Raw genomic sequence first — 14,077 nt, forward strand, 5'->3', positions numbered from 1 at the left:
TCCATTCTACTGTATATGCACATGTTGGTTGTTTTCAGTTTGGGGCTACCAGGTGGCGCAGTGGTAAAGAATCTGCCTGCTAGTGCAGGAAACACAGGAGACACGGGTTCGATTCCTGGGTCGGGAAGATCCCCTGCAGGAGGATATGGCAACCCACTCCAGTATTCTTCCCTGGAGAATTCCATGGACAGAAGAGCCTGGCGGGCTACAGTCCATAGCGTTGCAGAGTTGGACACGACTGAAGCGACTTGGCACGCAAGCGTGTAATCTTTATAAGGCCTTCTCTCGTGGCTCACCTGCCAATACAAGCACCACAGAAGACCCGGATTTGATCCCAGGGTGGGGAAGATTCCCTGGGGTAGGAAATGGCAACTCGACCCAGCAGTCTTGCCTGGGAAATCCCATGGACAGAGGAGCCTGGTGGGCTACAGTCCATGGGGTTGCAAAGAGAAAGACAGAGTCGAACACGACTGAGCAACTGAGCACACACACATTATGAATAGGGCTGGTGGGCATGTCTATTGGGTGTTTACCTAGCATATACACCCAATATGTGGAGCTGCTGAGTCAGAAAAGAGGTATATGGTCAATATTCAAAGATCACACCAGGTTTCCAGCTTGGATGAGTCGGTCTACATCCTGACCAGCAGTGGATGAGAGCTCCAGCATTTAATCTGCATGTACCCATTTTGCAGAGAAGGCAACTGGGGTTCAAAGAGGGGCATGAGCTACCTCCTGGTCACTGAGAGATTCTGCGTCCTGCTTTGTCACCTCCTCTCCTCTAGCATCCTGCCCCCTGTTGTGCCCTCCCAGCCTGGCTGTGGGGTGGGGTGGGACAGATAGGGTCACGTGGAGTTGCGTTCAGCCAGAGGAAGCCGGGCAGGGTGCAGACGGCTGCTGATTCTGAGGCTGGTCAGGAAATCAAGGTAAGAGAGGGGGTGTATGTGGCCCCCAAAGGGGGTTCCCTGGGGGCAGAGCTGAGAGTGAGGAGGGGGCAGAAACGAAGACAGCACAACCCTGTCCAGTGGGCAGACACCGGACAGAATTATCACCGTCTCATTCCCCCAGGAGAATCTCTGCCATGGACCCACCTTCACCAAGCCAGGCCTCCCAAACCCAGCCTGCAGCCCCAACCCCTCTAACCTCCTACCGCTGGCACTCCGGGGGTGGTGGGGAGAAGGGAGCTGGGGGGTTCCGCTGGGGCCGCCTTGCAGGATGGGGGAGGGCACAGAGCCACCAGGAGACCACGGCCAGCAGCCAGCCGGCCCCGCGCTCGCTGTTTCGTCGCGTCCTCTCTGCACCCGCCAAGGAGTCACGCACAAGCCGCCTGAAAATATCCAAGAGCCTCTGGGGAAAAAACAAGAGCCCACCCCTGGATTCAGAGCCGGAGCCAGAAAACCCAGGTACGTGGCTCCCCCACCCAGGCTGGGAGGCCCGGATGCAGGGAGGTTTTGTCTGCCTCCAGAGCATCAGCCTTACAGACACAGGAAGTTGTGGGGAGTGCAAAGGCCCAACAGGAAGTGGCTGGGGGCCCGGCTGGCTGCCCTCTTCCCTCTTTCCCCCTCACCCCAGGGGCCTGGGCATGGTGGGAGTGGCTAGGAACCTATGAGCTGGGGGTCCAGCCAGGGGAAGGGGCAGGGAACAGTCTGATGCGGCAGCACTGTCCAAATGCCAAAAGGCTCTTGGCCCTGGCAGGTCTGTCCTCATATTCAATGGCCCAGGCATCTTCTCTCCTGCCTGGATACCCATTTCTGCTGTCTTCTACTTTCCTGCCCTCCAGCCTCGATGTCTTAGTATCTCCTCTTCCTTGAGCTTCAGTTTCTCCACAGGTTAAAATGGAATCATGACTCCTATCCTGAAGGGTATATCATTCATTCATTCGGTCATTCAAACAGAGGTCTATGAGCATTTACTGTGTTCTAGGCCTGCCCTGATTTAGACACTGAGGACACAGCAGGAACAAAACAGATGAAAGAGCCTGCCTGCCTCATGGAGTTCAGGGTGCAGTGAGTGTGACCGACCGTCAACAAGTAAATAAGGAGATGACAGATGGGGCCAAGTGTCACACAGAGAGATCTAGAATTCTAAAGGATACCATGAGGGTTGGAGCTCAGGAATGCCTATGACTCAGCACATTTTATGTGCTCCATTAGCAGGTGGAGTTATTGCTTATTCCCCTGGTGGTAAAACTGTAGGACAGGTGGGTCCCCTGGGAGGGTTGATTCTGTCCTCCTAATTCTGAAAGCTCATTTAATTCTCATCATTCATATCCCCACTTTGCAGAGGTATCCCTTCAGCCCCCTCCAGGGTATCAGATATTGCCCACTCCATAGCATCCAGTGAGAGCTCTCTGACAAGCCCACCTGCTCTTCCCCGACTCAAACACCTCCCATGGTTCCATAATACCTTCAAGATGAATCCCCATCTCCTCTAACTGACACTCAAGGCTCTGCCAATCTCTTCCTTAACCTTCCCCTCCAGCCTTTAAGCCTTCCAAGCTCTCCTCACCTCTCCGTTTAATTCTCTGGACCAGGCCACGTGCCAAATCCCAGCCTTTCCACAAGCTCTGTGTGTGTGTGTGTGTGTGTGTGTGTGGGCGTGGGTGTGGGTGTGGGTGTAGGTGTGGGTGTGCCTTCAGTTGCTCAGTCATCTCCGAATCTCTGTTACCCCATGGACTGTAATCCACCAGGCTCCTCTGCCTATGGAATTTTCCAGCAAGAATACTGGAGTGGGTTGCCATTTCCTACTCCAGGGCATCTTCTCAACCCAGGGATTGAAACTACGTCTCTTGCATCCCCTGCACTGGCAGGCAGGTTCTTTACCACTGAGCCAGCTAGGAAACCCTGCTCACTCTGTTAATGCTACCATCTCCTCAATCTCTGTCAAATCAAACCTGCTCTTCAAGATCCAGTGCAGGGCATTCCCTGGTAGTCCAGTGGTTAAGGGGCTTCCCTAAGTAGCTCAGTGCTAAAGAATCTGCCTGCAATGCAGGAGACCTGAGTTCAGTCCCTTGGTCAGGGAGATGCCCTGGAGGAGGGCACAGTAACCCACTGCAGTATTCTTGCCTGGAGAATTCCATGGACAGAGGAGCCTGGCGGGCTACAGTCCACAGGGTCACAAAGAGTCGGACACGACTTAGCGACTAAGCAGCAAACGGCAGCAGCCTTGGTAAAATGGGGGTTTTAATAGCCCTTTGAATGGCTTTTGGAGGATTAAATGAGAGAAGGAATGCGGAGTAGTAAATACAGTACAGGACACATAGTCTGTGGGGCTGCATCCACTACCCATTACTATCCATGGCTACTGGAGACAAGGCCCAGAGAGGGGTGGGGGCTTGTCCAGCACCTGACATGACTACTGAGTGGGTTGGGAAGAGGAGGCACTTAGGAGGGAACCCTTGATGAGCCTTGGTGAATGGAAAGGTTGTCTTGAGGGAGAAGAAAGGACTCCCAGGTCCCCAGCGCCGCTTCCTCTACCCAGAGCCTGAGCCGGAGCTGGAGCCCGTGGCCGCACAGATCCCAGAGGCTCCCACCCCTGATGTCCCCGTCTGGAACATCGAAGTCTTCACACTACTTGATGGGAAGCTGGTGCTGCTTGGGAATGAAGAGGAGGTAAGAGGGGCCACACAGGCAAGGGAAGGGGAAGAAAGGAAGGGAGCGAGAACAGCAGTAAGGGAGCATGAGGGGTATAACAGAAAGGTGTCCACCTCTCCTTCTGTCTGTCTGCCTCCCCTTTCTGACCATCCACTCCTGTTGGGGGACAGGGTCCTCGCCAGCCCCGGATTGGGAGCGCTAGCTCTGAGAGCAGCATCCAAGTGGCCTTGGGGAATCTCAAGGATCCAGGTAAGCTTGAGAGACAGGGAGGGCTGGGGCATTTGGGAACCTGTTAAAGTGGGGCAGAATCCAAGATGATCCCACCCCCCGCCAATCTTCCACCCCTGACCACCCACAGATCGGACCCCTGGAAAGACAGAGCCAGAGGCTGCTGGCCCCCACCAGATCCACAATGTTCGCGTAAGTGGTGGGTGGAGGGGAGAGAAAAGATTTCAGAAAGGAGGGACTTTTCCTGGGTGATATTTTTTCATTAATTTCCTGGGATTTTTTTTTTTACTTTTTAATTTTTTAATTTATTTGTCTTTATTCTTGGCTGTGCTGGGTCTTTGTTACTGCTCATGGGCTTTCTCTAGTTGCTGCGAGCAGGGGCTCCTCTTCCTGGAGGTGAGTGGGCTTCTGCTAGCAGTTACTTCCCTTATTGTGGAGCATCGCCTCTAGGCACATGAGCTGTAGTAATCACCACTTGGGCTCCGTAGTTGCAGATCATGGGCTCTAGAGCTTGGCCTCAGTGATACAATGCTCAGGCTTAGCTGCTCCAAAGCATATGGAATCTTCCCATACCAGAGACGGAAGCTGTGTCCCCTGCAATGGCAGACAGATTCTTAGCCACTGAACCACTAGGGAAATCCTCCTGGGCCATCTTGACCAGGTCACTGACCCTCTCTGGGCCATAGCGTCCCTATCTGTCAAATGAAGCAGGTGAGAGAAGCTCCTTCTTGGGGCTGTTTATGAGAAGTCCATAGAGAATGTAGGAAAGCACATTTCTAAATGGCTGGTGCTTTAGAAATGGCAGCTGTTGATTGCCTTTAATATTCCGGCAAATGTAGTCTGACCTTGTGATTTCCCCCAAGATCAATAGATCTTCCAGGACATCCTGGGTGGGGCAAGGAAAGGACCTAAAGAGGGAACATAGGGTTCTGCCCAGCTGACGTCTCCCTCCCCACAGGGGCTGCTGAAGCGTTTGAAAGAGAAGAAAAAGGCCAAGTCAGAGCTAGGAGCCAGTGCTTCCCGAGATGGGTAAGGGTCTCTGAGGAGGTAGAGGGGTTGAGATTCAACACTACCCCTCCCATTCCTCCTGCCGATAATTCTGATCTTCACCAAATATACCCTGTGGGCCTCTGTGTCCTGCCCCTTGTTGGGCAACGCTGGGGCCACTGAAAGACCCTAAGGATGGAGTCAGCCCTCCACCGAAGGGTGGGGGCAGAGTGTGACACACTAACTCTAAAATAGCAGCTGAGTCAACACCTTGGTTTGGGAGTGAGTGTCTCGGAAAGGGACGCTTGATCTGAAACATGAAGGGTGTGTGTATGTGTGTGTTTGGTCATGTCTGACTCTTTGCAATGCCACGGACTGTAGCCCACCAGGCTCCTCTGTCAGTGGGATTTTCCTGGCAAGAATACTAGAGTGCTTTGCCATTCCCTCCCTCCGGGGAGATCTGAAGGCTGCTGCTGCTGCTAAGTTGTGTCAGTCTAGATGGAAGTTAATCAGGCCAAAAAGGACAGGAAAAGCATTCCAGGCAGAAGGAACAGCAAGTGCAGAAGTCAAGAGGACGAATGAAGTGACAGAAGGCCAGTGTGACTGGAGTACAGACAGTGAGGAATTCAGTGTCAAAAGGATGGATTCACGTTCAACTTAGGTTCAAGTTCCCTCTGGGTTCCTTCCACTCTTTGGGCTGTAGGGGGCAGGTTGTGGGGGTCAAGGGAGTGAGTAGGAATGACAGCTTGCCCACGCGCGCCTTCGCCAGGCCCCCCAGTGCTCTGGGCTCCCGGGAATCGCTGGCCACGATTTCCGAACTGGACCTCGGAGCCGAGCGGGACGTTCGGGTCTGGCCACTGCACCGCAGCCTGCTGGAGGAGCCCCACTGCTTCCAGGTAAGTAAAGGCAACTGTCCACCTCGCCTGACCCTTTGGCTCAACCCTTGTCCTCAACCGTACTCGTGGATTCCCCCTCCTCAACAGGTAACATGGGCAGGCGGGAGTCGCTGCTTCTCCTGTCGCTCGGCTGCCGAGAGAGACCGCTGGATCGAGGACCTTCGTCGCCACTTCCAGCCTAGTCAGGTAGGTACGCGCAAGGTCGGACGTGGAGGCCCCGCCCACAGCCCGGGCCCCGCCCCTTCCACCCAATCCAAATTTCTCTCGCGTTAAAACTCTGCCCCTTGGACACATCTGCCTTCCTACACGTTTGCAACCACTCTGAGATCCTCCGCCGATTCCATGAATTGCCAGCCCCTTCCACAGCTCGGATTGTATTCAGTCCAAGCCCTATTTGCACCCCAGGGAGTCGCCAAGTTTCCACCTCGCGGTTACTCCTCCATGCCCTGGACCCCGGATCTCTCCGGGAGAGCCCAGAAAAGCTAGAGGATCGTCGTGGGACCCCCGTAGTCCCGCTGTCTTCCCCCAGAGGCACAGCGAACCCTTGGGAGTACGCGTCCCGCGCTTCATCTCTGATGCGCCATGTGGAGCACCGAAGCCACGCTCCTGTCTCTGCTTTGGTCCGCAGGACAACGTGGAGCGGGAAGAGACGTGGCTGAGCGTGTGGGTGCACGAAGTGAAGGGGCTGCCCCGGGCGGCGGCGGCGGCGGCGCCAGGAGTGCGCGCGGAGCTGTGGCTGGACGGAGCGCTGCTGGCGCGCACGACTCCGCGGGCCGGCCCGGGCCAGCTCTTCTGGGCAGAACGCTTCCATTTTGAGGCGCTGCCGCCAGCGCGTCGCCTGTCCCTGCGACTACGCGGAGCGGGCCCCGGGGACGCGGTGCTGGGCCGAGTGGCCTTGGCGCTGGAAGAACTGAGCGTCCCCCGGGCGCCCGCCGCGGGTCTGGAGCGTTGGTTCCCGCTGCTCGGGGCGCCAGCCGGCGCAGCGCTGCGGGCACGAATCCGGGCGCGGCGCCTGCGAGTGCTGCCGTCGGAGCGCTACAAGGAGCTGGCGGAGTTCCTCACATTCCACTACGCGCGCCTCTGCGGGGCTCTCGAACTCGCGCTGTCTGCTCAAGCCAAGGAAGAGCTGGCCGCCGCCATGGTGCGCGTGCTGCGGGCCACCGGCCGGGCTCAGGTGCGGCGCCGCGAAGGGACGAACCCGGGTGACCAGGGGCTGACCGATCGCGTGCTCCAAGGAGGGAGTTAGCGGGGACCAGTACCAGAGTGGTACCTTCGAGGGGTGGGGCAGCTTGAGGGGTGGAGTCTGAACTGAGCTTCTGCACCGTGAGACCCAAGTTTCTGCTTTGATTCGGAGGTTCCCGTTTTGTTAAGAACCCCAGCCGCGAGGCCAATGGGCCCGAGCAGCAGCTGCGAGGGGCAGGGCCTGTGCCCCAAGGGTGAGGGATCCGCCAAGAGCAGGGATTCTCACGACTCAGTCCGCGCCCAGCGCAACGTAACCCCACTATGCCTAGGCCCTGGTGACAGATCTGGGCACCGCAGAGCTGGCACGCAGTGGAGGCCGTGAGGCACTGCTATTCCGGGAAAACACATTGGCCACCAAGGCCATCGATGAGTACATGAAGCTGGTGGCACAGGATTACCTCCAAGAGACGCTGGGTGAGCAGAGTTGGGCAGGGGTCAGAGGCTTAGTTAAGCCTGCTAGGACAACCCAGGAGAAATCTGAGAACCCTTGGGTAAACTTGGATTCTGGTAGTGGGTGATGCCCTGGGGATGCTGGGATCCTAGAGTAAACTGGAGGTTTCCCAAGATTTTAGGTGCCTCCGAAGTAGGTTGGAGATGGAACTGGAGGCTGGGTGCTGTGGGTTGTGGTCATGGTCCAGGCCCTCTCTGGTTGTGCTGGACTGCAGGACAGGTCGTGCGGCGTCTCTGTGCCTCCACCGAGGACTGTGAGGTGGACCCCAGTAAATGCCCAGCCTCAGATCTGCCCCAGCACCAGAGCAGACTGCGAAACAGCTGCAAGGAGGTCTTTGAGAACATCATCCACTCCTACAAGTGAGTGTCAGGGCACCACTGCTACAGTGCTCTCAGTCACTATGCTAGCTCTGACTCCAAATTAAGGTTTCCAGATAAAATATAGCATGCCCAGTTAAACGAGATACCATATTTGTGACATACCTTTTTATACTAAAAAAAAAAAAAAGTATTCATTTTTTTTAAATCTGAAATTCAAGTTTAACTGTTTTTCCTAAAGTTTTATTTGCTAAATCTGGCAACTCATTCCAATGTCATGCTACCTAACCCCAAGTAACATGGGACCCGATTCTTTGTCTTCTAGACTACAGGTGACCCCATACCCTAATTCCATGCCCCCTGACCCCAGTTAAATAGGGTCTCAATCCTATTGGGGCTTCCCTGGTGGCTCAGATAGTAAAGAATCTGCCTGCAATGCAGGAGACCCGGGTTTGATCCCTGGTTTGGGAAGATCCCCTGGAGACGGGAATGGCAACCCCACTCTAGTATCCTTGCCAGGAGAATTCCATGGACAAAGGAGCCTGGCAGGCTTCAGTCCATGGGGTTGCAGAGTCAGACAGGATTCAGCAACTAACACTTTCACTTTCACTCAATCCTATGATCTCTGATTCCAGTAATGCCATACTCCCAATCCCATGATCCCTGAACTTAAGTAACCCTGTATCCCAAATCCCATGTAACTGGAATTCCTAGGCTTCCAATTCCTTGACCTCTGACCCTAGGTTAACCTGTGTGCCTAATCCCATGTCATGTAGGACATCAATCTCATGATTTCTGAATCTAGATGACTCTGTGACCCAATCTTATACTACTTCATATTATGTACTCTGTCTGGCACCCCAGTTTCATGTCCAGTTATAGCTGGACATGAAGCTCAGGGCTTCTGTCCTCCTGTGAACCTATACCCCCAAATCTAAGCTTTCTGACTCCAGAAGTCACCACAATGAGTACACCACCAACAAGCCCTGACCCCAAGGAGACCTATAACCCCAAGCATCATTATCCCCAATGTCTTCTATCCTGGAACTTAGCAAGCAGGCATCTATTGACCCCGACCTTAGGATTTCGATCATCCATGAACCTTATGCTCATATATTTCCCCTCTGACTATTGCCTCTTCTCTCCCAGCTGGTTCCCAGCAGAGCTGGGCACTGTGTTCTCAGGCTGGCGAGAAGCATGCAAAGCACGTGGCTCTGAGGCACTGGGGCCCCGACTCGTATGTGCCTCTCTCTTTCTGCGGCTCCTGTGTCCTGCTATTCTATCACCCAGCCTCTTCGGCCTAGCATCAGAGCACCCGGCGCCTGGCCCAGCCCGCACCCTCACACTGATCGCCAAGGTCATCCAGAACCTTGCCAACCGTGCTCCGTAGGTGCTGGGAGGCTGGGTAGCCACACTGGGGTGGTGGGGGTGGCAGATTCTGGACCTGACCCATCCACCACTTGGGCTCTGATGCAGGTTTGGTGAGAAGGAAGCCTACATGAGCTTCATGAATACCTTTCTGGAGGATCATGGACCTGCCATGCAACATTTCCTGGACCAAGTGGCCGTGGTGGATGCAGACACAGCACCCAGTGGTTATCAGGGCAGCAGTGACCTGGCCCTCCAGCTGGCAGTCCTGCATGCCCAGCTCTGTACTATCTTTGCTGAACTTGACCAGGTGTGGCCTGAGCACAGAGCCCAGAACATGAGGTAGGGAGGCAAGAGAGTAGGGGTCTCTGGTCCTGGAGAGTTTGCTCAGCATCCTCCCTGCATGCTTTATCAGGCCACCCGGGACAACCTGGAACCGCTGCCCACTATCCTGCATGCCATTGAAGAGGGCCGACCTGTACCTGTGACTGTGCCAATGTGTTTCCCAGCACCCCACACCCAGGGCCATTCCAGGTAACTACTTGCCTCAAGTCTGACCTGATCCAGTTCTGATGGGTGGGAGTAGGGGAAGGGCCAAAGGCATGCACGGGGTCAGAGGTGAAGACAGGATCATGTCAGGGGTCAGAGACAGGGTCATGTTCATCATCAGAGACACTGTAGGATGGAGGTCAGAGGCTAGAGACAGGGTCATCTCGGGGGTCAGGGAGAGGCTCACAGTGCCATCAGAAAAGGGGGCATCAGGTCAGATTGGACTCTGAGGTGGGGATTAGGCATTGCAGAGGTCACATCTAGGGTCAGAGAGAGAAAGTGACATTGTCACTTTCAGCAATGAGGGGCAGATCTCAGGTCAGGCCCAGGGGGAGATGGGGTCAAAGTTTATGGGCAGAGTCATTTGGGGGGTCAGAAGTCAGGGATCATGTTCTTTCAGAAGGCAGAGACAGGTTCAGTTGAAGGTCAGAGGTTGGGGACAAGAGGGAGTCAGATTGGGAAGGAAGAGGGTAGAGTTTTGAGCACAGGTCAAGCTCCAGGGGGCTCTGCAGGCGGTGCGAGTGGTAAAGAACCTGCTTGCCAATTCAGGACATGTAAGAGTTGCAGGTTTGACCCCTGGGTTGGGAAGGTTCTCTGAAGGAGGGCAAGAGAACCCACTCCAGTATTCTTGACTGGAGAATCCCATGGACAGAGGAGCCTGGTGGGCTACAGTCCTTAGGACTGCAAAGCGTCAGGCAGGACTGAAGTGATTTAGCATGCAGACAAGCTCCGGCAGATTGGAAGTAAAGATTACACAGAGCTCCGGGACAAGGCTAGAGAGGGCTCAAAGGTTAGATTGAGGTCATAGAAGGGACAATATTATCGGAAGTCCAGGACAGGATCAGAAGTCAAAATGGGATCCCTTCAGTCACAGGGCTTGCAGAGAAGTAAAAGATCAGGGGTGGAGTTATTTCTGGTGGATGGTTGAGGTGGGGTCAGCGCAGAAACCGGTGGAAGTTCTGAGCTCCCCATCCCACCCCCAGCATCTCTGCAGGGGAGAAGCCTGGCTTTCTGGCCCCCCGCGACCTCCCCAAGCACACCCCTCTCATCTCCAAGAGTCAGTCCCTGCGCAGCGTTCACGGCGCAGGTAGTTGGGCCCGACCGCGGCTGGAGGAGGAACAGCACCCCCGGCTGCCTCGGCCGGTACAGCGCACGCAGAGTGTCCCGGCTGGCCGCCCCGCTCGCCGCCGCCCGTCTGCCGGACCGCGGCCGCGACCCAAAGGCTCCCTACAAGCGGGACCCGCGCCCCGCGGCCGGCCCTGGACTGGAGCCTCAGCATCGCTGCCTCGGAAGCCGTCGGTGCCCTGGCAGCGCCAGATGGACCAGCCAAGAGACAAAGACCAAGCGCTGGGCACCCACCGACCCGTGGGCAAGGTGAGGTGTACAACTCAGGTCTGCGCATAGAGTGGGGAGACAGGATTGGAAAAAGACTGAAAGATAGGCAGGTCTCGGTTCAAACACCGAGCTTGCTGTGGTCTGTGATTCAGGCCTAACCCAACCCTCTCTGAGCCTCAGTTTTCCCCTTCTGTAAAATTAGAGCGTCATTACCCTATAGGCAGGGCGGTTAGGAGGCAGAGCAAACGGAACAGGGAGGTCAGTCAGTGTCCGTGGGGAGAAGGGGCAGGACAGTGGCTCAGGTTACAGTAGCTCCCTCCCCACAGCTGGCGGAACTTCAGTGCGAGGTGGCTGCCCTGCGTCAGGATCTGAAGATGCTGACCGGCCTCGTGGAGTCACTCAGCACCCACATCCGGTCCTTGAGCGAGCAGCAGGAGCAGCTTCGGACCCAGCTTCAGCTTCTAGATTCCAGGCTCCGAGAAGGGTAAGCCCCGCTCTCCCTATTAGCTCCGCCCCAGGCGGCCTTACTAAAGAGAGATCTGCTCAGGCCCTGCCTCCCAGTAAGTCCACCCAAATCACGCCTGGCACGGCCACGCCCCCTCCGTAAGACCCGCCCCTACACAGCTAAGACCCGCTTCTTGGTCACCTCCATCCACCCCAAGTCTCTGGGAGGTCCTCTCGAGCAGTCCCTCAGTCAGCTCCTTCCAGACAAGTTGGGACAGACCCGTTATCTCTTAGTCTGGGCCCGCCCCTATCCTGCTCACGACCTCACGCAGGACTGGTTGATTGGTCCTTTCATCGCAGCCAGTCCAGGTTCTAATTCAGCAGTCCCTTCTTCAAACGTATCTAGGCCCCACCCCCAGGCTGGATAAACCCCACCTCCATCTCAAGCTCCGCGCCGGAGTCCCTGACTCCAACCAGGAGCTCTAGGGGAGTCTCTCAGCCTCTGACTCTTTCCTTTCACCCGTAATCCCTACAGGACCGTGAAGTTGGATCCAGGGCGCGATCCTTCAACCAATGAGAGCCACAGGCTGAAAAGTCTGGTGAGACCCATGCCCGAGCCCTGGAACAGATTTAGGTTGGGTGAGGGAACACGAGTTGGGATGCAACCCTCACCCGGCTCTGAGTCCACTGCTGCTGCCTCCCCAGGAGTGCCGACTGGCTGAGATAGAGAGTACTCAGGCCCAGCTGAAGGATACCATCCAGAACCTGCAGCTTCTTCCCAGGACATCAGAGTCCCAGAGCCAGCCCCTGCCTCTCAAAGCTCCCTGCATCAACGGAGACACCACTTGAGTTGCCCACTCGGCCGACATGCTTTGGGAGCAGAAAGAAAGCGTCTAAGGGGCCTGTCCACCCCCTGCCTCAAACCCACGTGGCCTATAGTAGGGAATGGAGCTGTAGGTGCCAAACAGTCTGGCACTGTCAGGTTGCCCAGTAAAATCTTGATTTCAGTAAAAATCGATGTGTTTTTTTGCCCCTGAATTTTGCCAATCAGAAAGCAAACTCCATTCCCTCAATCCAGCTCTCTCAAACTCTCCCCTAATTGCAGGTTTCAGGGGAGTGGGGCGATGCAGGGAGATTCTCACCAGCTGTGTGACCTTAGTCCCTCACTTTCTCAGAGCCTGATCTCCTCATTTGTAAAATGGATTTAAAGTTCCTCATACAGTAAAAGACCTATAGTTTAAAGTGTTTGATAAAAGGTATTGGTCATTGTTAGCTGTAGCAGCTGATTCTCTGTAAAGCCCAGATCTCATCTCCACTAATTTCCAGATCTCAGATGAGAGCATCTTCTGCTGCTGCTGCTTCTGCTAAGTCGCTTCAGTCGTTTCCGACTTTGTGCGACCCCATAGATGGCAGCCCACCAGGCTCCCCCATCCCTGGGATTCTCCAGGCAAGAACACTGGAGTGGGTTGCCATTTCCTTCTCCAATGCAAGAAAGTGAAAAGTGAAAGTGAAGTCACTGAGTCGTGTCCAACTCTCAGCGACCCCATGAACTGCAGCCTACCAGGCTCCTCTGTCCATGGGATTTTCCAGGCAAGAGTACCGGAGTGGGGTGCCACTGCCTTCTCCAGAGCATCTTCATAGCACTCCAATTCCAACATTGGCTCCTTGATTCAGTGAAGGCGTGGGTCTAGGAGACAGATGAAAGAAGGAGTGGGTAGATATGTAGAAAGTTAAGCTGTGTGTGTGGTGGTTGAAAAAATGAATGGGCACTTGAATCATGAGTAGGTAAATGGGTGAGGGTTAGGGTGGATAAGACAATAGGCAGATGAATAGGTTAGCATTTGCTGGATGTTTGCCCTGGTAGGTGAGTAGTTGAGTAGGTGGTTAGCTGGGATGGGTATGTCTGTCTAGGAAAGACCTGGTTCATAGTAGGAAATAAATATTTGAATTAAATGAGTAAGCAGTTATATGTATTACATGTACATTTGTTGAGGTATCCTGAGACTCTCAGGCTGTGCAGTGGGGAAACAATAATGAACTCCACAGACAGACTCTTGTTGCACTCTAGTGGAGAAGACAAACATGCAATTGATGGATTGGTGTTTGGGCGGCTATCTTCCCTATTGGCTCAAATGGTAAAGCAGCTACTTACAATTCGGGAGACCTGGGTTCCATTCCTGGGTTGGGAAGAGCCTCTGGAGAACGAAATGGCAACCCACTCCAGTACTCTTGCCTGGAAAATCCCATGGAGTCCATGGTGTCACAAAGAGTTGGACACGACTAAGCGACTTCACTTTGGGGTGACTGTATGAAAGGATTATGTGCAGAGATGGGTGGATGTTTGCTTGGTTGTATGGATAAGTAGGTATTTACATAGGTAGTGGATGGATGAGTAGGTAGATGGGAGGTGGATGGTCATTGAGTGAGTGTTTGAATAGATGGGTGGCTAGATGGATGGATGGATGGATACGTGGTTGCAGAGGTGGACGGCTAGGTGGTTAATCGATTGGATGGGTAAATGAGTGGTTGGGTGTGTGGGTGAATGGGTGGAGAGATGAATGGGTAGTTTGGACATGTGGATAGGTGATGGGTGGGAGAAGTAGCATTGTGTACATTATGGGGTTGTCCAGGCAACTGTGATCTTGCGGGTTGGGCGGAAAGGGGGAC

The 14,077-nt window shown here is 54.7% G+C and overlaps 1 protein-coding gene across 1 annotated transcript; it reads left to right on the plus strand.

Moving 5' to 3' along the window:
• The first annotated feature begins 832 nt into the window (after positions 1 to 832).
• Positions 833 to 12,424, plus strand: RASAL3 (RAS protein activator like 3). Its single transcript, XM_069590727.1, has 18 exons — positions 833 to 926; positions 1,069 to 1,403; positions 3,481 to 3,611; positions 3,764 to 3,842; positions 3,952 to 4,013; positions 4,780 to 4,850; positions 5,578 to 5,704; positions 5,792 to 5,890; positions 6,333 to 6,878; positions 7,216 to 7,360; positions 7,612 to 7,756; positions 8,864 to 9,100; positions 9,191 to 9,392; positions 9,498 to 9,616; positions 10,615 to 11,005; positions 11,293 to 11,450; positions 11,946 to 12,009; positions 12,116 to 12,424. Exons 2-18 carry the CDS (start codon positions 1,082 to 1,084, stop codon positions 12,257 to 12,259), a joined length of 3,042 nt encoding a protein of 1,013 aa, XP_069446828.1. The 5' UTR covers positions 833 to 926; positions 1,069 to 1,081; the 3' UTR covers positions 12,260 to 12,424.
• The last annotated feature ends 1,653 nt before the right edge of the window (positions 12,425 to 14,077 follow it).

The sequence above is a fragment of the Ovis canadensis genome, chromosome 5, assembly GCF_042477335.2.
Source record: "Ovis canadensis isolate MfBH-ARS-UI-01 breed Bighorn chromosome 5, ARS-UI_OviCan_v2, whole genome shotgun sequence".
NCBI classification, from domain to species: Eukaryota; Metazoa; Chordata; class Mammalia; order Artiodactyla; family Bovidae; genus Ovis; species Ovis canadensis.